Raw genomic sequence first — 25,494 nt, forward strand, 5'->3', positions numbered from 1 at the left:
CAAGGATGTGACACATGAATCTCGATTTAACCCAAGGTGGCCTTAGAAGACGATGGGCCACCTGGAAGCTACTATGTATTTCTTGTTTTAAGCTTCTTCCTGCTGCAAGGTAGCTAGCTAGCAAGACTCACATGAAGATGTGTATGCATGTGTGTGTAAAAATTCTGCTTTATGCAATGCCAAGATACTGAACACAGGCCCTTGAAAGGGGAAGTGGGCAGCCAGAGTGATTGTGCATGATGGTGAGGCTACGAGATGGACTTGCCTGAGATCCTCTAGCTCTTCATTCTGTGAGTGGGTGTGGTAGGTGAGGAGTCTCAAACAGGAGCCAGGAATGCCGCAGGAGTATGAGGGCTACGGAGGCTTGTAACAGGCTGGTCATCCCAGCAAAAGGCAGAGATGTGAAAAGAGTAATGCACTGACGTAGGAACCCTCTTCTGTCTCAATACTGGTTTGCAAGAAGGAAGAGGAACTGGAAGCATAAAGCCCGTCCCACATCTGCTGTTATTAAAGACACATCAAGTCAAAGTTCCTTCGTTTTACATTTCAAAAGCCAACCTAAAGCCCCAAATCATGAGACAGAACTCATCTGCCCCTGCCCCACTAGCACCGATGTTTTAGTTTTTGGCCAAGTCCTGAAGAAAGGCATAGAATTCAGCTGATAAAGCTCCTGGGCGCAGCATTATCTTTCCTAGTTTGTGATCTGTGACCTCTAAGTTACCAGTGACCACCTATCCTTTAATTCCAAAATTGAGAAACATCTACAAGGTTATTAGACCCAGGTGTGTTTCCATACAAGGGTCAGTAAGACAAATTCTCTTCTAGCTTCAGAGAAAAGGGAGGGGTACATTAAGATCTTCCTGTGCCTGGAACTGAGAGACAGAGGCTTGGCCCTGAGAGAACAGCTGGGGCCCAGCCAAGCCCATGTGTAGCTATGGAGGCTAACGTGGGCAGAACCAGGAAGTAGGTTCTAGTATCTGTAGGGAGGACCCAGCAGGAGGACCCAGCAGAGGCCCCTCCAGCCCCTGAGACCCCTGCGACCCCATAGTGTGTAGATCTTGCTCTAAGACACCACTGTCCTCTCAGGAGCCTCAGACAGCCTGTGGCAGGCCAGGTATAGCTGCAGTTGGTTCCTCAGACTCTGGATGCACTTGGATTTCAGAACCATGATTTCATCCAACTGGGTCACAAAATCTTCAAAATCCTGAGATAGGAAACAAAGGATAAATGGAGCTGTTGCTGGCCCTCTTCTATATGTTTTTGTAGTCCCATCTCCTGCAGGAAGATTTCAGAGCCCAGGCCCCTCCAGCTGGAACACCTGCAGGAGAGTCACTATGGCAGAGGGTGGGCCCCACCTCTCTACATTTGAGACACTTTATACATAGAGAAGTATCTTTCAGGGTAGAGGGGTGTTTTCGTAAATACCTCTGGTCTGCATGTGGCTCACTGTTACTGTCACAAGGAGGGGCCCCAAGAAGCCACTAGGAAGGCACAATGGTGAAGGATAGAGGCCGGAAACATTTTAGCCTAGGAATGGGGAGTGTGGTACCATCTCCCACCTGTCCTTGCACTCTCTCAAGCTATCCCAGAGGAATGGCAAGAGAAAGCGCAAGGCCTCAACAATGGGTGGAATATGACAGCAGACCCTCACCCGACACTAACCACAGCAAATAAAGCTGACCGTCAAACTAGCCGAAGGCTAATTCCCAACAGTCCCGAGTGTCCAGACAAGGGCACTTACATTAGGAGCCAGCTGGCTCATCAGGGTCTCCTCCTTGAAGCCCAGCTCAGCCATTTCATCCAGCTGTTCCTGGTGTGCTCGAATGACCACCTGCCTAGGAACACCAGAGAGTACACTGTGGGCCTCCAGGCCTTCCAACTCCTGGGCAGCTTTCTGGAGTTGAGTCCCATTTCAAAGCCAGGAGCTGCCTCTGCCCAAAGTGGTCAAGGCTTTGACCAGGATGGCTCACCCCACCTCCTCCTGTCACATGTTCTTCTCCAGACTTAAGAGACTAGGGAATACCAGTGAGATACTGGGAGAGACAGGGGCTTTTGGAGCTGACCCCTGCCTCCCCAGGTACACTAAGGGACAGGACTGGGTGCTGCTTCTACAGAGGAACTGCCCACAGCTCCCTGCAGAAAGGCTCAAGGCTGTGCCACTATAGCTGGCATCCTTGGCACAAAGTAGAGCCTACTGTCTAGGATGCTGTCATTTCTACTTCTTATGGGCGGTCTGGGACCAAAGCATGGGGGTTTGAGCTAGAAGCTGGAGTATCTGTCTTTTGTCATACCCTACTGATGGGTAGAGACCAGGGAGACAGCAAGATTACCTGGAAGAGGTGGGCTCCTCACCTGTACATCCCTGCATGCCCTTCTTTTTGTCCATGGCCCTGGCCTGAGCACCAGTGAGCAGCAGACAAAGACAGCTGGCCTAGGTATCAGGAGCCTTAGAAAAGGGCTGCAGCCTCATAAAGGAAGTATCTGCTCCCACAAGCTCACCCTGCCCTCTAGCTCCTAGGCTCCTGATGCTGAGAGGGGCCCTGCTAGATCTCACTGCTTCCTTTCTTTCACATCCTCTGAGGCTGCTGTCTCATCGCCGCTGCACTATACACAGCATCTTTTGGGAAAAGCAGCACAAACCACCATCCTCTGTTTTTTACCTTCCCCATATTGGAAGGTACCCAACCTGCTTTAGCTCTAGGGGTACAAGGTGGCAGCTGCTGGGTCCCTGGGCAGCACTTCCAGGAACACAGACCCAAGAGAATGAAGAAGAGGATTCTGACCTCGCCACAAGTCACAGGCTTGCTCTTACGGGGACAGATCCCCCCTTCTCACTCACGCCTCAGCTTTCCCAGACTGAGGGTCCACCCACCCTGGCAGGCCTGCTCCAATACTTTTTATTTCTGCTATTTATGTCAGATGCATCTAGGCAGACTCCCTTGAAAAGTTTAACAAAGCCCTTCTCTAGTCACAGTACAACTGACACTGAGCCAACCATAGACATCCCCAGAACAGACAAAACATTAAGTTAAGCTGGGTTGGGAGTAGGAGCTCAAGTCTTGGGGAAAGCCCAACTTACTGTGCGTGCCCCAGGGTGGGCTGGAGTGTCCCGGCAGTCTCGGGAGAGCAGCTGGGGACCAGGGGAGAGCTGGGTCTTGTTAAGCACCTTTGTATCGGCCTGTGTTTGAGCCATTCGATGTCCTCATTGTAGTAGGGCAACCTGATGGGGTCTGTGGACAAACCCAGCTCCTGCCAACCAAGACCTGCCAGATGCTTTCTCTCCTGGGCCCAGGGCTGGTCAGCCACATCACTACTTTCTGTTCGCGGGGTGGGTGTAGGCCCGCAGTGGGGTCCTCCAGTATGTATGGTGGGGAATGGCTTTCCTGGGAATCCCTGGGAGCTGCCCAGCTCTGTCTCCTCAGCATCGGCATCATACTGCTCACTAGCCTCATGTTCCTGGGAGAAAAGTGCAGTCTCCATGCTCTGGCAGGCCTCCCCCAAGTCAGCCTCCCTGTCAGGCAGCTCGTCAGATGGGTGCTGACGGATGGGTGATGGAGACAGAGCTGGAAGATCGGCACCAGGCTTATTGTCAGGGGGAGATGACGAGAGCCACAGGTGCCCAGTTGAAGACACTGGCAGGACTGCCTCTTGATCACCACATGACCCTGAGTGGTCCACAGCTGGCCCCTCTGTGCTTGCTGCCATCTGACTGTGTGCAGCCTCAGTCTGGGCTGGCTGTTCCAAGGGAGGAGAACCCTCATTATCTATGTTCTCAAGGAGGGACACAGTGAGGGGAGCCATCAGTCCAGAAGCATATTCAGAGCATGTGTCTAATTCTTCTCTAGAGTCTTCTTGAAAAGGGTCACCGTTTTTCACTGCTGTGGTAGCCACATTTGGGCTGTCTTCACCGACTTCTCTCAGAGGTATGCTGACTGTCTCTCCTTGGTCAGGAACTGCAATGAGGGATAGCGAGAAAGTGAAACCATCTTCCGCTAGGGACTGCAAGCTCCCCTCAGCCTGCCTAGGAACCTCGCTCCCGAAGGCATCCTGTCTGAGATCAAAGGCAGAGCTGCTGCCTCTTTTCTGGTTATATACAAAGTCTACCTGTGAGCAGTAAGGCTTTTCTGCCAGGTTGTCTCTAGGAGAGGGCCCTGAGGAAGTAGAGTCCTCCTCTCTGCTCCAGTCCAAGGGCACCTTACTTGGGCTGTGGTTGTGATCAAGGGCTGCTCTTCTGTGGCTTGTGGGGTCCCTGGAGTACATCCAGCTTCCAGCTAGATCCTTCTCATCATCTTCTGTCCTGGGACTAAAAAACAGACTCTGCTGCCTTTCAGCCACCTGCTCCTCAGGACCTCGTTCCCTCTGATGAAGGAAAAACGAGCCTTCGCTATTCTCCACAGTGTTTCTCTGCTTTGTGGTCCTCTGACTGGAGATATGTGAGAAAGAATCTTCACTGAAATCACTGTCATCAAGGTCCTCAGCTTGGGCTCCATCATGGCTCTCGGAATAAGAGCGTAAGGGAGGAGGGGTCTCATTCTGGAGCTGCCCTTCCTGGGGCCTGTACTGGCATAAAAGCCTTTCCAGTGGTTGGTACTTTAACTTCTGCTGGAGGAGAGGTGGCTGCTGGAACTGCTGGTGATAAAAGCGCAAATGTTCCTCCCTCTCCTTCTGATGTGGAGGGATGTTTGTCCAAGCTTCAGAGGCGGGCCTGGCAGGTGCCCCATTGCTGCCCTGACGGTACTCTGCCAAGGGGTGGATACTGCCAAAGGGGAGCTCGCCTCGTGACACAAGCTGCTTCTGCACTGGCTGCACAGTCTGCACTTTCTTATACTTAGAGGGCAGTTTACCATGCACCATGTCTTCTCCAGGGACAATTCTGTTGCTGATTGGATTTTTCTCAGAGCACAGTGGAGTTGACTCTTCTACCTTTTTTTTGGCTAAATGTCCAGACCGCATGGTTCCTTTGACAGGGCTAGTCTGAATGGCCCACTCTTGGGGAGGATTCCCTCTGGAGCCACACTTTGTGCCATGGACTTTAGGTACAGAAGTAAATGGGACGTTGGGTGGGTGGCTGGCCAGAGGATGGGCCTTCCCTCTTGTGGAGCCAGGTGCCACTGTGAGTGACTGCTGAAGCCCCAGCCTGACTTTTTTGGGAGAACACTTGTCCCCTGGCAGGGCCACAGGGGAGCTCTGAATTCGTTTTGGAGAAGAATTTCCAGATGTCCGATTTCGACCGGCAGCTGAAGTGCAACACTTAATGCTTTTCTTTAGTTCTTTTACCCTGTAAATAACAATTTCATGTTAAGTGTATATTTTGCATGTTCTATAATTCCCTTTCTACAGCCTTTAGGGAAAACAAACACCAAAGAAAAGTATTACAGGGATTGAATACTGGGAGAGAATAAGAAGAAATGGGAAGATTCTATTTCAGCATGAGATACCTCTCTTTACCTGAACAAAAAAGACCAATGACTTCTCTGAGGATATAAGCATGCACCCAACATTCCATTAATCAGAAGAGTTTTGGAAATTACCACAGTCCCATGGGAGGGACAGGCCAGGGTAGCTAGTGTCAGGACTGTACTATGTCCAAGCAGAGCCTATGCCACGCTTCCTGAAGATGGGCCAACTCAGGAGCTTCATGTCTCCCACTTGCCCACTCACTATTCCACAAACAGAACCCTCAATTCATAACGTAGCCACTTTCTTCTAGCAGTGGTAGTGTGCTGGCATTAGGAAACTATGCAATAAAAGAAACCTCCTTCAGAAAACTTACTTGGGGGACCTATTAATAGTATTATTGTTAAAGTTAACATATATTGAGTTCTATGTGCTGGGCATGGTGCTAAGCCTTTCATACATATTACCTCATTGGTTCCTGTTGTATGAGGTAGGTGCTATTTATATCCCCTTTAAGATAAGGAAACGGGCTCAGAGAGTTGAAAACTTGTCCAAGGCCACTCAGCTAGCTAGTGACAGAGGCAGGGTATTTGGCCAGATAGTCTGAATCCAGAGCCCACTCTTGTAACCACTTTGTAAACTATCTCTCCTATTTATATAAGATAAGGTGCACAGAGGGCCTTACTCCAGCCCTGACACCCAGCAGGAGCTCCTCCTTTCATTTGCAAATATTTATTGTGCATCTACTAGGTATCACATACTGTCCAGGCAGTAGAGATATAGTGGAGAAAAATAGATAAAGTTCCTAATCTCGTGGAACTTAAATGATAGCTCGTCTTTCCTTCTTAATGAGTTTTATCAAATGCCATGGATACTGAAAATTCTTTAACAGTAATAAAAAAACAGATATCCTTCAAATAGTTTGTTAACCTTGGAGACAGCTTCTGGGAGACTCAAGAGGAGAGTGTAAGACAGGACCAGGTAGCAAAGTGGCCAGAGGAAAGGATGGTAATGACAGCATCTTCACCCACTGTAGGAGACACATGTGACCATGCGGTAAGAGGTACTAGCTGTAACACCAACTCCCAGTGAGCCCTTTTAACATTCTTGCCCTTCTCTGGGTCTGTTTATCCTTCTGTAACACATCTGGGGTTGGTCTCTTCTAAGTGCTTCTGCCTTGGCAAGTAATACGTATTCTATCCCTTACAATTTAGGGCTTAAGCAAATGGAAAGAAAACCTCACTGAGCCTTCCACTCCAGAGAAATATTTCATCTCCCATTAGCCATTTAAATGCCACCGATGGAGTTCTCTTGAACAAGGGAATGTGTTTCTCTTATCACATTCACACTTGTAAAGTGGCCTACCAGGTCGCATTTTTCAAATGACAACTGCATAAAACCCTGGTGGTAGGATCACTGCCTCAAGAACAGGCTTCTGGAGCCCTAGGTCAGATCCCTGTGTGTGTAGAAGACACACATACATGACCTGCCTCCTGCGAGGGACTCACCGGTCAGCATAGCGCAGGGTATTCAGAGTGTGTTCAGTGGCCACATGGCTTGGTGAGATGTTGGCGATCATGCAGGTTTTGGCATTGCCAATGAAAGAGTCTTTCAGGACCTGTCCAAAACAGAAGGCAGGACAATGAAGTCAACTAACAAAGGGCATACTGACTACTTACTGTATGCAAGACACTGGACCGAAAAGAAATTCTTTTGTCCCCCTGTCTACAAAAAGGCAATTCACAAAAGAAGAAACACAAATAATCAACACACAAAGGCACTCACTTCTCCACTAATCAAAGAAATGCAAACAACCATTAAAAAAACTAATATTTTTTTCACCCGAAGATTAAGAAACACTCATGACACCTGCCCGCTGATGGTCTAGGGAAATGGGCGCTCTCACACACTGCTAAGTTTTACCGTGTACCATGAACTGGTAGAAGCTTTTGGGAGCGCAATAAGCAATATGTATCAAATGTAAAAAATGTACACACTATTGTTTGGCAATCATGCTTCAAGGACTTTATCCTAAAGAGAGAATTTCTTAATTGATCCAAATAAATAAACAAATGAAGTACAAACAGAATATTGGTCACAATAATAAAATTAGAAAAATCTAGGAGTATATAAACAGAGAACAAACTAGATCAGTATAAACTGAATACAATACAACCATTAAAAATAATTATTCATATCTGTATTTAGGTACATGGAAGGACCTAAAACTGTCTTAGTGTGAAAAAGGCACATGATTCCATAACTCTAAGTGGATCTATGTGTAGATATATGAGTAGAGAGATGCCTGGAAGGATGTTCACCAAAATGTAGCAGTGGTTGTCCCTGGGAGCAGAGATTTTCAGGTGCTTTTCACTATCTTCTTTGTACTTGTATCTACTGTTTGAATTATTATTTTAATTAATAGGAACACATTTTCTTGGGATGGGGAACTTGTTTTAAGAAATAGGGTAAATGTCAGAGTCAGGATTAATCACCTGTAAGAAAGGTCTCCTAGGTCCCTGGTTGAAATCATGTTTGAGAAGACATGATCTAATCCATAGATCAACAACTCTGCCTAGTAAGGAACTGTGTTATTATAGGTTCTGACTCAGGCCCTGTAGAGCCACTAGCTGGCAGCACAGCATGAAAACCTCTTCCAAAACACAAAGATCCCTGCCTAGTCGATCCTCTGTGCACAGGACTTGGTGAAGAAAGGAACCAGGGGCACCCATAACTGTCTTAGACCCCTCCACGGGCCACTCTTCTGCACCCATTACAGATGCTTACTGTTGTTTTGTTAATATGAAGCACATTTTCATGATAGAAAAACAGAAGAAAGATTACCTATAGTTCTATCACTCAGAATAATCAGTTAACAAATGCATACTTTTTCTGTGTAGTTTTTTTCTCACATCATATTTTTAAACTATAGATCTTGATCACACGTCAAAATCTACCCCATTCTTTTTATGCAGCTATTCTTTTTGTCTTAAAACACTGGTCTAAGTCTTACGGCTAAGAAAGTACCAAATACAGCTACTCCACACCCTCTTCAAAGGCTCAGAGGCTCCATTAAATTGACAAGGTTTTTTTATATCAGGAATAAGCGGAAAGCTGTTGAATGATAACCAGGAGAGTACTGCTGCCCCACGGGAGCCCAGCTGCCTCACACTACAGGTATCTCTGCCTGAAGATGCCCCTCTCTCCTCCTAGACTAAGAGCTCCTAGAAGGAATGTGACTCCTCCCCTTCACTCCCCCTTCCCCCGTGCTTAGCGTCATATCTTGATGGCAGTGGATACTCTGCTGAAGGAACAAATAAATGGAAGAAGGAACAAATGAGTGAACCAGAATGAACTCAAAGCTCACATTTAACTTTACCTGAGTTAATTTGCTTTGCCGAAAAGGAGTATGGGTATGTTCCTGATCCAATGCTCGGATACATTCCTTCAGCTGAAAATAACAAGCACATCAAATATCACATGCAATGAGAGAATAATAGATCAGATTTTTCTTACATTCAAAGTCAGTCAGTCAGTCTTCCAAAAGGAAGTCAAAAATGCCCTGATAGTTTCTTGTTCAACAAGAAAAATCAAGCTAGACTAGAAAACATTATCCTGTGCTATCTGTGCCTAGGTTAAGGGCCTCCCAACTTAAAAGCTGTGATCCTGATAGCATGGAGCAGACAAACCTAGGGACATTTCCACAGGTCCCAGAGTCTAAGCTTATGCAGTGGCAGTTCTGGCTTGCCAGCTCCCTCTCATCACACTCTTCCCAACTGCAGAAGCGCTTAAGTAAAGAAAATATCTATGCCACTCTTCCACCTCCCCACTTACATGTGCACACCTATAGGTGTAGACTCAAGTGTAGATTCAGACATAAGTTGTCTGAATGGGGAAGGAGAAATTCTAGAGTCAGAGCTGGGAAGGAACTTAGAAATCATCTAGGTCTACCTCCTCACTTAAAAAAAGCCAGAACTGTGGCCCAAAGGCAAGGTCATGTCACTTGCTCCTGGGCATAGCCCCTCAAAGAAGTGCTCACAGGACATCACTAATGCCCGCATAGACCAGGGTATGCAGACTTCTAGGGGTAACAGGCACAGCAGGGGTCGGGGGAAAAATGAGGGAGGAGAGATCTTTTATTTCTGAGTCATGAATCTAGGCTAAAAGGCAGTAAATGAAAAGGAGAGGAAAGAGCTTGGAAGGAATTCCTTGGAAGTGCCAGTGCTGGGAGTTCACCAAGAACAGGTAAGTAGCCTTGAGAATTTGCTGTGGCTGTTCCCGGCTGCAGTCAGGGATGCCTGCAGCTAACTCTCCTCTATCTAAGAAGCTGCAGAGTATAAGAAGGAATAAGGAAATTTCCTCTTTTATTACAAATCAATCCAATATTCCCTGGGATATGAGCACTGGGAAGATTCTCCAGAATGGATGAACAGGTAACCAAACCCTGGCCCCCTTAGTTATACCTGCTCCTTATATACTCAAATCCAAGTGTGGCCACCAATCCCTATGAACCTGGTCCCTTTAGCCCTGCTGAATCAGAATGGAAAGTAGAATTTACTAAACATTAGGAAGAACCAAGAGAAATGCCCAGGAAAGAAACAAGGGACATCTTTGTGTACCTCACAGAGAAATATCAGCATTATTTTGAAATATATATATACTGAAGTAGAGCAAATACATTATATTAATGTTTTAGGAACTAACAATTCTACTGTAAGAGAGAAGGAGAAAAATACAAATTCAAAAAAGTTAAGCAAAAACTCTTTAATCTTAATTTCGAATTAATTTATTAGTATGAATTCGTGATATATTTTTCTCCTTCTAAAAAACGAAATCTATTTTCTAGCCGTGTTCATCAGAAAGGGCTAGAAGCAAGGACTAACACAATGATAGTAAGCCCCCCTATCACCCCTAAACAGTCTCTAAATTCCACTTCCCTCTAAAACCAAGGCTGATTGAATAAATGGCTGATTCAAACCTGGGGAAGGAAATGTACAAGATGAGCCCAGAACTTCTAGTCATTACAGAGAGCCAGGAAGGAAGCTATCAGGGACTAGAAGACACAGGAACATATTTGAAAAGGTTCCAACTAGCCAAAGATGTACAATATAAGCAGCATGCTGAAATAATATTTTGAATATATCAGATTAACTAAAACATATAATTAAGAGTATATATTTAATATAATTAGTACATGTATTTTAATGTGGACATTAGAAATTTAAAATTACATATATGGTTTGCATTTGTGGCTCACATATTAGGAAATGCTGATTTAAAGGCTTAATCAGATTTAGGTTCTATTTTTTTTCTGGCAAGAATTCAGAGGTTATTCTTAGACATCCTATAGGAACATGTCAGGAGGTAGAGAGAATGGATGTCTCTTTTTGTGATTTTAAGAAGAAAGATTCAAGTGTTGTCAGCCTAATTCCTCCATTAAAACATTTCCCATCAGCCTTTTTCACCTAATGGTTTTAGCAGCCATTGATGAGCATCACTTATATTCATTGTTTCATTAGGGATTCCAAAATGGTGTAATTCTAATATTCCTTCTGTATTTATTAGCTGGAAAAGAACTTTCCCTCAAGTATCTGATGAACCTGAAATACAGTTCATACAGTGGAGGCAAGATAAATTCTTGATTCTTTGTCGTTACCAGTTTTCAGAATGAGTTGGTGTTCTGGTAACCTAAACGTGACCAATGAGTTTGTTGTGCTTTGTTTCTTTTGTATTATTATAATCTCATTATTCTACCGTCTCATCATTGGATCGTTCCCCCTTTTCAAAGAAGGCAGGGAGACAAGGGAATAGTTGCCTAGAATTGCCGAGAATTTGATTGGGCAGCTTCTATCTATAAGCCTGGAATTCATTGCCTGGAATTCATGCCCGTGCTCTGTTGATTCCACCCCACTCTCAGCCACTCGGGTGGGGCAAATTCTCTCAAGAAGAATTTTTAGATTAAAGCTTTCAAACAACTCACAGCCAGAAGACTCTGGTTTATTTCTGCTCCTTCCATCTTTGTCTGTCTGTCTGAGTCTCTGGCATCTGCTGCTCTTTCACTGCCAGCCAAGTCAATGAAAGAGATCCTAGAGAAAAGACACAGCAGGGATGACTTCTTTGGGGCTTTGGTTTCTTTTTACATCAGTCAGCATTTTGTGATGGCCGGAAGAAATTAACACTGGCTCATACTCAGGAAAAAAAAAGGCATTACTGTCAGCTTTCCAAAAGTATTGCAAGACACTGATCTATCCACTGCTGCTGGCACTGTTCACCCAGACACTTCCACTGGTTTTAATCATTTGTAAGAAAGTATAACAAATTAATAAAACATTCTTCCCATAAGGCTAAATGACCACAATGTAAATTGCTTAAGGGACCACTTAGATAATTAAATAGAAACTTCAGTGGGCTGCTTTCCAGCCCCCAAAAAAACTAAAGAAAAAAGAAAGAAAAAAAGACTCATTACTCAGAGATGAGATAGGCTCATCCATCAGTGTGGCAGAGTTTGCTAAGATAGCACCAGAGAAGCAATGAATGTACCCAATTGTCTCATGGCTTCTTTCAAGAAGGATGGATTAATTTTCTTTTCTTTTTTTTTGGCCTGTAAGCTCTCTGAGATGCATTCTCTGCTATTCCTCTGCTGATACTGTGTTTCACATTAGAAGCAATCAATGTCCCTTTTAATAACTTAGGGTTGACCAACAATAGGTCATTACTTCATGGTTAATCAACTGATGGCACTTCAGTACAATGATTTATTTCAGGGCTAACAACTCTACTCTGTATCCTTGAAATAAAGAAATCCATGGTGGCAGGGTGTCCTGTTGTTGATAACATATTTCAAAGTCACATTAGGGAAAAGCAGACAATGCAATTCTCTGCATATTTCCAGCTCACCTGCCAAATGTCCTCTTGGCTGAATCTTTGATCTGAATTTGGATGATAGCATGGGAGCGGGAGGAGTCTGCATTAACTCCAGTGGCCCCGGTGCTGCGCTCCTTGCTGCCCTTCAGGATCACCTGAAAATAAAATCCATAGGGTGACTTCCCCAAGGAGTAAACAAAGCCCTCTGGCTCCTAAGAGTCGACTCAATGCAATAGAGAACAGACACGTAACTTTGTTAGTACACTGCAGCTTTTTCCCTTCATGTAGGAAGCTGCCTAAACACTAAATCATATAAAGTACCCAACAGCAATGAAAACAACGTGGAATACTAATCTTACGGGGGAACATTCAATAGCTCAAGAGCTAATTTACTTCTTGATTTCATACACTCTTTTTTAATATCTTTGATAGATTTAGTTTAACTAAAATCCCTAGGGTATAACTTGGCTCCAAAGCAAGGTCTCATAATACTCATCTATCTTAGTAACTGAAACAAAGGACGGAAATGTTCATCATGGAATGACTAATCACATCCACCTGCTGTTCCACCGGGATGCAGTCATAAAAGAGGCCAGGCCTGATGTGTCGGAACATGGAAGTGATAAGATATCACAACTGCCATTAGCCCATGATTTCTTTTGAGACCAATGCCACTCCAAATGGGAGTAAAGACTAATCTGGGTCCCTCGGGCTACAAGAGAATTAGGGAGAGGAGGTAAAGCCTCAGGATTGGCCTCTAGCACTGAAAACAGCTATATATGACATGCTGTCCTGATTTTAGATAGAGGGAGGAATGTTGATTCCTGACAATCAAAAAGGTGAAGATCTTTAAAAATATTTGATAGAATCCTCACAATAGCCTGATGTGAGGGGAATATGATTATTATGCCTAGTTTATAGCTGAGGAATAAACTCAGAGGTTGATTTCCTCACAAACAGCTGTGGTATGGAAGAACCAAATTCCATATACAGTACATATGACTTCAAAGTCCGTGTGGTTTCTACTATACTGTGGGGCACTGATGATAAATACATTTATATTGTAGTGAATTAAGGGTAAGGAAGTCCTATTTCATTTTGTCTCAATCTCTCAGAATCTTAACTTATATCACATTGAACATAGCTACAGTTTTCTAAACTACTTTTTTTTTTTATTTTTTAGGCGAGTCAACCCTTGGTTGACCTCACAGATTGGAAGGACCTTGTCAGCTTACAATCCCTTACTTTTTTATTTTTTACACCTACAGCACCTGGTCTTCCTAGATGGTCTCCCATCCAAGTACTACCAGGCCTGACCCTGCTTAGCTTCTGAGATCAGATGGGATCGGGCTTATTCAGGGTAGCAGGACCATAGACTACAGTTTTCAAATAAGAGTCTGAAAGTTGACAGTAAAATTTCAACAACAGGCCACAAAATAACAAGAACGGGCTTGTGCTTTTTAAAAATTTAACTAAGTTCCTCCATGGTCTAAGCAATAGTTATGTTACTAAAGATTATCTGGATGTGAGATACAGAATTATATTTTAGAATCAAATTTAGAAACATATTCTAAATGTATTCATTTTGTAAATAGCTTGCTAAAAGTTTAAAGGGACTACCTGATGAATCCTTTTGTAAGAAGAACCTGTTAATTTATAAAACTGGTTTATCAACTGCATGGATAGCATGTTGCTGCTAATCAGAAATTAGAATAATTAGAGCAGTAATCCCTTACACTAGGTGTGTCAAGTGCCAAAAAAAGAAAAAAAAAAAAAGCACTGTTAAGCTTGGATGCTGGCTAGGTCACTTAAGGCCATATCTGTGACTAACTCATCCAGTTTAAATGCACTTCCTCATCCTAGCCTCTCCCTATGGTTCTGACTTTATGCTTACATAGGCTGTAATGCAATGATGATGGATAATCTTAGATTTGTATTGTTCTTTTAATCAAATCTTTCTTCTTTTTCATTAGAAAATCAAGACATGCTTACTGTGGAAAACTAGGAAAGTATAGGAAAAGCATAAAGAAAATATATACCTCCCAGCATCCCAGAGTTAACAAGATTCTGGTGTATTTCCTCCTAGCGTTTTAGGGTTCTCACAGTTGTGTTTTATTTTGTCTTTTACAAACCCCATAAAGAGACAGGAGAAATCTTTTAAATCTCTACGTTTGTGTAAGCAATACGCCTGACGGATAAGGGAGGAATCACAGAGAAGTGACTTATGCAAGGTCACAAAGGTAGAATATTGTCAGGCTAGGAACAGAAGCCAGGTTTCCCTGGCCACATGTGAGTAATGATGCTACTTCTGCTGGGACCTAGTGAGAGCTCAGAGAGGCCTCAAGATTATACTTGGCCAAGAACTGTGGATATTGACAGGAAGCTGAAAGGATGGCCTTGTGGTGAAATTCACCCCCAGGGGAGTCAAGAAAGACTGCTTCTGGGGTTCTATTACAGAGTTTTGCACTGGGCTTTTCATTGTACCTGTTTACCATGATGTACTAGGTACCTGTGAGTGTGCCTTAGAAAACAGTATGTTGAGGCAACCTTTCCTGACTAAATGTCTTTTAGGAAAGGTGTGAAGGAATTTCTGGTCCTTGGTTGTTTCCTCAGCTTCAGTAACAACCTGCAATCACCATTTCTTTCAGAAACTGTGGAATAAAGCGGGTTGAGCTCTGAGGAATAAAAAATGAGCAAGTTTGTGAAGACTGTCACACAAACTTTTATAAATGACATATGAATGAAGTGCAGCAGTTTGCAATGTGTGAACACTTGCAAATTACTTAATTTTTTAGGGTCTCAGTTTCTTATCTATAAAATGGTAATCTCACAGGTTACTTATGAGGACTAAAAAAGATAATACATGTACCATGATTAGCATATGGTAAGTTTTCAGTAAATATTAATTTTTTAAAAAGATGCTAAAGAACTAACATCTCCATGTAAACTTCCAAAACAAATGATTTTTCACAAATGTAAAACAATCAGTTTCATAGGGAAATAGACCTTGATAAATCAACAGGAGATTCCATGGGCTCCCCAGTACAAGTAAGAAAAAAAAAAAAGGAAAGAAAGGAGGGAAGGAGGAAGAGACTAAAGAGAAAAAAAGACTATCTGTTTGCAAGTCTTGGAGTAGACCAAAGTTAATACAATCACCTTAATAATCACTAGGCCTTCTTTTTCTTTTACTGCCTCTGTCTTAAATTCCTCCTTTGGTAGCTAAAGTCTGTTGGGCAAGTTTCTAAATCTAGGTCCTTTAGACTAAACAGGTTATGTGAGTAGTGAAATGGGAACCTGCCACAATAGAAAGTACAGACAATTGCTGAATTCTGTGGCACTGGGAAACACTGAGGGACTTACTAGTAACAGTAATGGATGTGACAAAATGAGCTAGCATCACAGTAAGCATTTTATGTACATTATCTCATTTTCTTCTCTATTACGTGACTTGATCATCTACTATCATTCATGTTGCAGGTTCAGAAAAGTAAAGGACTTTTCTCAAGGATACACAGCACTGGGTCCAAGCTCCACCTGGTTACAAGGCTTTAATCACTAAGTTTCCTGCACAAATAACAAAGAAGGGCTAAGAACACTTCGGTAGGAGAGGCACTGTGTACAGATTAAGTCTCTACACTGGCATATAACTGAGGGTTATCTAGGGGAAGCTCTTGCTATGCGGTCTCTACTACCAATACAGCCAAGGAAATGATAAAATATGAAGCAGATTTATTAGAAGTTTAGGAATATAAATATGTGAAATGGCTATAGGAATGACTTAAAAACCCACAAATCTCTACAACTGAAAAAAATGCTCATTAATTGCCTGACCGACAAAATCTTGATTCCAAACCTGGATGAGTCAGTGAGTCCTCTACAAGGCAGGGAAATCCTGGTGCCTGCATTGGCAAGACCAGGTAATAAAATACACCTGGAAGGAGACTTCCTGGAGGATGGACAATCCCATGTGAAAAATAAAACTGTCAGTTGTGAGGCAGGCAACAAGTGTCTAAGTGAGCCTGAGGGTGATTTGTGAGGATAACACTTAAAGATGACACCTGAAGGTGACATTTAAGCAAACACATGGGTGACACCTGAGTAAGCATGAATGGTGACACCGGAGCGATAAAGTGTGACATCTGAGTTAGCAAGTGCTATTGTTTCGAGTCAATAAATGTTTATGAGGGTAACCGTGTCAGATATCCATAATTTATATCAACTTTCCACCTCGATCTCACCACCTTGGTTTCCTTCTGTACAACCTCGTCTGTACTACAGACTGAGGTATCAATGGTGATAATATGTTGACTAATAAGAAACTTCTTTCTTTTCCTAGGAAACATACTTTAGGATAGAGCAGTGCCACAAACTCTTCCAGGATAGGAGTGTGATTTGACACCAGATTGCTCATTAGCACAGTTATGACCTACAGCCAAAGAAAAGGGACTCCCTCTTAGTGTTTATTCCTTTTCCATTCATTTGGTCTAACATCCACAGACAAAGGCATCATAAGAACAAACTCTCTTGAAACTCCTGACCAAATGAAGGAATGGCCTGGGAAGGTGGGGGCAAGAGGAACATAGGGAATAGTTGTATGAGAATTTTCTTTAGGATTCTACAGTGGAGGTAGCTTTGGACAAGTAAGAATGGTCGCTGTCTCAGGGGAGCTCCTTCAATATGTTCCACACACTTTTGTTCTGTGCCTATCTTTGCAATCACTAGAAAGGTTCTTGGCCTTAGAGTGACTCTCTAAAACAGTCACATTCAGGTGGCATCTTCAAGTTTTAGATTCCAGGACTCAGGATCTAATAATCACACAAATATGAGGTCTGGTCCTTTAAACAAAATTTATCTGTTTGACCCAGGAAAAGGAAACTGTGAGAAAAAGACATATATCAATGGTGAGCCACCCTGCCATTTCATGCACCAAAGTCCCTGGAGGGGCATACTGTGAAGCTATTCTAAAGGTGAGTATTGCCACTTCTTGACTTATGAATAATGCCGAATACCAGAGAAATACATATTAGCAGCCTTTGAAACTAGCCCAAGAGTATCCTCTCACGCACTAGGTTCTCCCACATGCCTCCCACTACCATAGCACTGAGACAACAACTTATAAAGAAGCTATTTTCTCAGAGGAGGACTCACCTTTTATAAATGTGAAGTGGTATGCTTGTCATACCTAAATCTGAGTCCATTTTACTTGCTGATAGCAAAATAATTTTTTTTTCTTGTATTTTGTCTGATATAGTGGCATAGTAAAGAGGGAAGAGTTACCTCTAAGAGGAGCTCCACACTATCCACCTGAAGCTCTCGCAGTCCCACTATCTGTACCACATGCTTGCTATCTTCTCTTGCGAAGAGCCTGCAGATTCAAGAACATGGTTGGTATGGCAGAGCTGCTGTAATATGTAATAGACTTTGTTCTTGCCTCCCCAGAAACCACTCCAACACTCTCCCACCATTAAATAGCATTTGCTGTTTGGGTAGAACTGATATGCATTCTCCCCACCCACTCCCACACCTCCTGACCCCAATCCCTGGCTTCAGGGATAGTCCTTGATTGTTGTAAACAAATCAGCATCTTTGGCTATAATTAAAAGAAAGAGCACATAAGAGGTGAAGGGAATCAAAAAAAAAAAAAGAATGAGCATATATCCCAGATCTATGCCAATCAGTGGATGGTGTATTCTTGGCTACAGTGATTAGTTCAGGGGTGGATATGGGACTCTGCAGGTCCAATCAAAATAAAGTCCTAGTCTCTGGTTATTAGATACCTGAGGGTGAGGTGCTCTTTCTCTGTGGGAGAGAAAGCATGTGGCCTTGGGAGCAGTGGCAGCCATTCAGTATTCACAAGAGAGACAGTTCTGGAATGAAGCTAACATCATAGAAGGTAGAGCAAAGAGATGTAAAGAAACTGGGTTCTTATAACAGTCCTGAGCTGCTGGAGTAAAAAGACCCTAAGGCCTAAATGTCCTCTAGGCTGTCTAGTTATATAAGCCAATGACTTCCTTAAATGCCTTAAGCCAGTATAAGTGGGCTTTTATTTTACTTGCAACATAGAGAGTCCTGATATACCTTCTAAGAAAGCAAGGAAGAGCCTGGTGCTGCAATTGAATGCCTCAGGCCTGCATGTAAGGTAATGAGTGGTTATGGTCTATCATCATTAAACCACACCCATCAAGGGGCATGTACTGAATATATCAAAGACTATTATTTTTCTGCCTTAATAGGAAACTGATTAAGATTAAGGTGTACACACACACGCACGCACACGCACGCACACACACACACACACACACACGCTCTTATATTTTTATCTACCTTTGTCAAAGCCCCACTATTATTAGAGAAAATATATTTTATTAATAAAACAACACGATAAATCATAACAACTCTAAACCAAGAAAGGATGCCATCAGTAGATCAAGACATTTTAGAAGTCCTGGAAAGGGAGGAAACAAACAGATATTAGTCAATTAAAAAAGATTAAAAAAAACCACCCACAGCACAAGACACTTGCGAGTAAGTCTGGGTCTTCACTAGAGAGTCTTAGAGAAGCTTCAAACCCAGGAGTTAGCATACTCTCATCCTGTGGCTATAATTAAAGGATGCAAAAATGTAAGGCAATATATCTGGGTCATTCATTAAAGAATTACACTCACAAACAGCTGGATAATCTGACTATCCCTTCACATAAACCACACACATAGCACAACAGTGGCTTTCATTCTCATGCCAATTATTTTTTAAAGGAAGTAGCCATTCTGACCGGAAAACATTCCTAATAAGAATGTTGGGTCTTGGAAGCAAAGTTGTGATTAATCTAACTTGACACTTCAAAAACAACAGAGAGGGTAGAAAAGAAGAGAAACTGCTAAAGCAACCTCAGAGTGGCACCCTCCTTTATTTGGCAGTTGTGGCACAACTGAACCCCCAAAATCTATACATTCTCTGAGTTGTGGCATATCCGAAGGTCCCTTTTTGTTGCAATAGTCCACAAGACAGTGGCCTGCCTAAGTCTACTCAGTGGCCTCTCCAGTTACGCTACTCAGTACTCTAGTGCCCCATTACAATGGGGGCTGGCCCTTCTATGCTCTCCCTACTGAAATGGAGCTGCTTCTCCACCTCCACCCCCCATTCCAGTGCTTGCCTGGAGCTTGCAGAACTTTTGGACAGCTCTACAGGGGCTTGAATCCTTTTGTTGTGGGCTCGTCTATTTCACTGATTTGGTTTTCCCTAGCCTTCTACCATGCTCGGCCTCAGCTCACTCTTCCCCACTTGGTGTGGCTGCTCTCAACACATTTCAGGTCTAGTTAATTCTGTCATGACAAGCTTTTATCCTTCCACCTCCCTTACTTCCGCTCTCCTCCCTATTCTCTCAGTCAGTTGATAACCTTCACAATTCCTTGCTTCCTACTCAGTTAAAGTCATGTGTTTCAACCTAAATAAAACTTTGCCAGAAAAATACAATACGGATTTAAAATCAGTTACTGAATACATTTCTAAATTACTATTTATGTTGCAAGGGCAAGAGTTTAAGTCCTATAAGAGTTAAAAGTTTAATGTAAATAAAAGGGATTTTCCTTTTCTTTTTACTGATTTCAGAAATCTCTCCTTGAGGTTATTGAGAAAAAGAACAAGAGAAAGTGGGAAACATTATTTAAAGTTCTTCCAGTGTAATAATTGGTCAAAAGACTAGGATGAGATTTAAGTATACGTTGGTTTCCTAACTTCTTGAAATTATGACCTTTTTTACAGACCAAAATATCAGATAAAGAGGATACTGATCACTTAAAAAATACTAATGGAAGGCTGGTTTATATTTTTCTATAGCTGAAAATATGTATCTGATTTAGGAGACTCTCATTTCACGCAAGGGCATTAACGTATTGAAGATTCATTAAATTCCATGGTTCAGTGGGACTCTGGCTTAAAAAATGATGAACAGATTCAGTTTCCCGCTCATATTCAGTACCTTTTTCTTCTATTTAGGAGGTCATAAAGCTGTCCACAGTAGATTTCATAGAAGCTGATCCACACAAAGAGGTGCCTTCTTGGCTGGGATACTTCTAGTTGCCTGAAGATATCTTTGGCAGCCAGAGCATACAGTCCTGGGTTCTGATGAGTTCCTATCATGGTGTAGGTCTTTCCAGCACCTGTCTGTCCATATGCAAAGCAAGTAGCATTGCCTCTGAAGGAAGAATAATTTGTATCACTATACATGTTTAGATAAATGCTAATCTCTATATAGATTTTTAATGACAAAAGTCAGGTAAAAGAAGAAACCTTGACAAAATTCAGCCATAAACACACAATCCTTTAAGGAGAAGTGGGCTTTACATTATAACAAACATAGGAAGAAGAAAAAACATTCTCAAAGCAGTATGAGTTCTCACAGTAATTTTTTATGAAACTGGTAAGACTGCGAGACAACACTGGAAAATGGTCACCAAACTTATTTTAGAAATTTACTCTCTCAAAAAGTATTCTCTAGATTTGGTGAATGGAAACAAAGACTCCTGCTAGGTGTTTTAGAGGATCCTAGAGATTTTATGCTAATCCTGAAAGATAAGTTTGGTGAAACAAGTAATAGAGAATTAAAAACAATAAATAACAGAAGATCATATGATAAACATGAAAGTAGTGACCACTCATATGAATATTAAGGAACTTTAGACAGAAGTGAAATCAATGTAAGCAGAATATTTGAGGAAGGACTCATAAAAGAGCTTCTCTAAAAGCCCCAGTTTTTACTTTCATCAATACATTACTGGGTTGCTTGATTTCTAAGACCCCTTCTAGCCTTGATGTCCTATGATTCTAAGTGAGAGTCGCTATTCTTGGATGTGGATAAATGTTTGCACACGCCCTGTATGAGTGGAAAACTGTAGAATAAGAAGTGGAGAAGAGAGTTGGCGGACCAACCTACAGAGATCACAGTATATTTTAAGAGGAGTTGGAGGCCAAGATTACCTGAGTATTATGGGGCCCAACTATGTAGTACTAAGTAGAAAGTGAATATGTTAGGTAGTAAATAGTTATTATGGGAATCACATGAATTAATAAAAGTAGCTACTTGTAGAAAGAAAAAAAAGTATGTATGGACACAGGAACAGGGGGAAGCTAGAGGTAGGCAGAGAGATGCATACATAGAAAGGGATGTGAAGCCAGATAGAAAACAAAGAAAGAGTGATGTGACCAGAGCAAAGGAAGCATGGAAGTGTGAGAATCTAGAGATAGGAGCTAATCAGATTTAAGATACCGGAAGCAGAGACAGGTTACTTGTCTTTTAAACCATGGCTCCCAATAGTATGAATACTTGAATACAGTGGCAGAGGCACATTTAAGAAAAGAATTATAGAAGGAAATTTGAATACACTGAAGAAGATCTAGTAGAATGAGAGCAAAGAATGTAATCTAGCTTATCTTTTGAGCATTTCAGTGATGAGCTTTAAAAAAAACACAAATATAGGCATGAAGAATCTCTATTACACTTTACAGAATTTACAGTTAAGTTACACTTAACTTGCAACTCCCTTATTTTTTACTGGTAATGTCTTATTTGATTTCTAACTTATTTTAGAAACCTTCTCTCTCAAAAAGCATTCCCTAGATTTTGTGCATAAGAAACAACCTGAAAGATGTATAACTTTTTTAGCCTGCTCATTTAAATAATTGTAAAAAATTTAAATAATTTTTTCAAAATAACAAAAACACAACACAAAAAAAAATAGGCAAATGAAGATATCTGAATGGTAAATAAGCACACAAAAAGATGTTCAGTATCATTAGGCATTAGGGAAATTCAAATTAAAAATACAATAAGATATAATTTCATATCCATTGGATTGGCTACAATAAAAAAGGCTGACAATGCCAAATATGGTAAGAATGCAGAATTGCAATTCTCATATATTGCTGTTAGGAGTATAAAATAGTGAATGGATCAGTCAGACAGGCCCAGAGATGCTTCTGGAAGTAACATCCTGATGACTGCCCAAGGAGAACCCCAAGTTGTTTAAACTTGTATTGGTTGGTGACGATGGAAATGAAAAAACTACATTTGTGAAACGTCATCTGACTGGTGAATTTGAGAAGTATGTAAGCTACCTTGGGTGTTGAGGTCCATCCCTTTGTGTTTCATACCAACAGAGGATCTGTTAGGTTCACTGAATGGGATACGGCTGGTCAGAAGAAATTCAGTGGACTGAGAGATGGCTATTACATCCAAACCCAGTGTGCCATTGTAATGTTTGATGTAACTTTAAGAGTTACTTACAAGAATGTGCCAAACTGGCACAGAGATCTGGTATGAGTATGTGAAAACATCCTCATCGTGTTGTGTGGCAATAAAGTGGATATTAAGGACAGGAAAGTTAAGGCAAAATCAATTGTCTTCTACCATAAGAAAACCTTCAGTACTATGACATTTCTGCCAAAAGTAACTACAACTTTGAAAAGCCCTTCCTCTAGCTTGCTAGAAAACTAACTGGATGGAGACACTAATTTGGAGTTTGTTGCTGTGCCTGCTCTTGCCTCACCAGAGGTTGTCATGGACGTATCTTTGGCAGCACAATATGAGCATGATCCAGTGGTTGCTCAGACAACTGCTCTCCCTGTGGATGATGGTGATGAGGATGATGACCTGTGAGAAAGTGAAGCTGGAGCCTACCTTCAAAAGTCTAGTTTTATTGGCAATTGTCCTGTTATCAGTGGTGCAGCATGTTTGCCACTTTATTATATAGCTAAGGAGAACATGTGCTTAATCTTTTGGATGGTGAAGGAGATGAATGGGCTTTGGAGTGAACGTGGCAGTTAAAAAAATACCTTCATTTTTTGGACGTACGTATTTAGCTGTTTTGGAATGTGGTTGTTTCTTTGAGTTTCAAATATAAGACTGCTGCAGTCACATCACAATATTCAGTGGTGAAACTCTGTTTGTTATTGTCATTCCCACCCCCTTTTGTTTAGAATTAGAATAAAGTTGTATTTCAACTATCAAAAAAATAGTGCATGAAAAACTATTCGACACTTTCTTATAAACATACACCTATCCTATGGCCCAGTAATTCCATTTCTAGGTTTTTATCGAAGACAAATGAAAATGTTCACAAGACTTGTACAGAATGTTTATACAGCTTTATTCATAATAGTCTAAAACTGGAGACAACCCACATGTCAATCAACAGGAGAATGGATAAACAAATTGTGTTCATAGAGGGGAATATTACCCAGCAATAAAAACTATGGATACATATAACAACATGTATTAATATCAAAAAACATCATGCTAAGCAAAAGAAGCCAGGCATAAAAGAAAACATATTGTAATGATTCTATTTCTGACATTCTAGAACAAGCAAAACTAATCTATAGTGATAGAAAGGTCAAGTCTTATATAAGACCTGGGAGTGATGGTGAAGAATTAACTAAAAAGAGACACTAGAAACCTTTCTGGGCGGTAGACACATCCTTATTCCAGGTATTGGGTACTTGGATGTGCACAACTATCAAAATTCATCAAACCTGAATACTTCTTAAGATCTGTGCATCTTACTGCATGTAATTTACACCTCAATTTTAAAAAAGTTATTAAAAAAAAATAAACGTCAAAATACTCTGGAATCAGCAACTATAGCTGGTTGTTTGGAATTTTCAACCTGCACATACCTAAGGTTTAAATGTACAATAGAAGCTCCTGTCCCATTTAATGTTTATTAAGTATGAATAATTACTTCAAAATTTAAAAAATACATCTATGAAAAATAATATGATAGATAAGTAATAGTCACTTATCTATCTTATTGATAGTCACTTATCTATCTTAATATGATAGATAAGTAATAGTCACTTATCTATCTTATTCCAATGAAAATGTTAACAGAACTATTATTAAAAGTTCAAACTAACTACAACCACTTCAATCTTTTTATTCTGAGGACTTTCATGAAATTATATTGCTGTCAGCTTGTATTTTTCCACTAAGTAGAGAATCAATATCATCAATATAAAAGAAATTTTGCTGAAATTTTCTAAATGCTTGGTAAATTCTATAGAGAAACTGAATTGTTCAGAAGAGACTAATTTAAATTCATTAGAACAAAACACAAATTCATGTTTAACTCAAAAGGAATGAAAAGGATAAGTGATATTTATTTTTTTAAATATAATTTATAGAAAATAAAAAGAGAAGAAAATAATTACTATCATACCCATTGAAAATATGCTGAATGAGTGGGTGAGTAGTCTTCATGTATACATCCCGATTGGTGCATGCCTCACCAAAGACTTCATCAAAATAAAAAACATGCTGAAAAAGAAATTTGATATTTATAGAAAAAGGAATTCTTCAACCATATTCTAGATAACACATGATAAAGGTGCAAATACATTTTTAACTAATAGTAATTGACCATGATGAACTTAGAAATAAGCAATCAATAACTATCAAATGACAGAGTCTTATTTTACTTGAGATCTCTGCAGACATTCTTATAATGTAAAACCTAAGGCACACAATTTTTGTTCTCTCTTAAGTAAACTGATGAGTACAAGAGTACAAGAGTGAGCCAATCCTTCTTAAGTCCAGGAGAGGAACTGAAATCTATGAAGATTATCATCATAGACTAGCAATAGCTAAGATACTTGAAATTTTGGGGGGATTCTAGATGAAGACTTCCATTCCATATGTTACACAGCTTGACTTTTAATTCCATAAACATCTATTGTTTAACTGGTACTACGTATATTGCAGTAGGCAGTTCAAGGAGCCCAAAAATACTGATAGTACCCTACCATTACCCCACCCCAGCCCCTAAAGATGTTAATCCAGACAAGTATACAAATGACTATAAGACAGAAAAAACTTGAGAGATAAAGTACATGTGAAATTAAAAGGAGAAACATATTCCCTCTTATTGGGAGAGACTATGAGAATGGGAGAAGAAGAGGAATTTGAGAAGCGGAGATGGAGGCAGGGAAGGTATTCCAAGCACAGGGGACACATGAGCAAACAGCCAAGCAGGAAAACACAAAGACTGTTTGAGGAACATGGAAGATTCAATGTGGTTGAAATATAGGATCTTGGTAGGTAGAAAAGTGAAATAGAAGGCTACAATAATGAGTTTGTAGGGGTCTTAGGACACCAATCTTAAGAGAGAAGGTGGAATGCTCATATTTAATTCGGTAAACTGTGAAAAGATAATTAAAAAAAAAAACTGAAAAGGAGAG

At 41.2% G+C, this 25,494-nt stretch overlaps 1 protein-coding gene and 2 pseudogenes across 3 annotated transcripts in view; 1 reads left to right on the forward strand and 2 right to left on the reverse strand.

Moving 5' to 3' along the window:
- Positions 1-485: 485 nt before the first annotated feature.
- The window catches only part of KIF24 (kinesin family member 24), a 49,409-nt gene continuing 24,400 nt past the window's right edge, over positions 486-25,494 (reverse strand). For all 3 annotated transcript variants that reach the window (XM_011381414.2, XM_011381416.2, XM_023524068.1), the window contains 10 exons: positions 24,477-24,574; positions 20,240-20,455; positions 17,539-17,626; positions 12,295-12,416; positions 11,378-11,483; positions 8,777-8,848; positions 6,906-7,015; positions 3,080-5,278; positions 1,742-1,835; positions 486-1,204 (listed from right to left, as the gene is read on the reverse strand). In XM_011381414.2, the coding sequence (XP_011379716.1) occupies positions 1,064-1,204; positions 1,742-1,835; positions 3,080-5,278; positions 6,906-7,015; positions 8,777-8,848; positions 11,378-11,483; positions 12,295-12,416; positions 17,539-17,626; positions 20,240-20,455; positions 24,477-24,574 (3,246 nt within the window). In that variant the 3' untranslated portion in view covers positions 486-1,063. The remainder of the gene's footprint in view (positions 1,205-1,741; positions 1,836-3,079; positions 5,279-6,905; positions 7,016-8,776; positions 8,849-11,377; positions 11,484-12,294; positions 12,417-17,538; positions 17,627-20,239; positions 20,456-24,476; positions 24,575-25,494) is intronic.
- LOC111732258 lies at positions 13,521-13,638 on the reverse strand (annotated as a pseudogene).
- LOC105306422 lies at positions 22,126-23,097 on the forward strand (annotated as a pseudogene).

The sequence above is a fragment of the Pteropus vampyrus genome, unplaced genomic scaffold (assembly GCF_000151845.1).
Source record: "Pteropus vampyrus isolate Shadow unplaced genomic scaffold, Pvam_2.0 Scaffold436, whole genome shotgun sequence".
Lineage (NCBI taxonomy): Eukaryota > Metazoa > Chordata > Mammalia > Chiroptera > Pteropodidae > Pteropus > Pteropus vampyrus.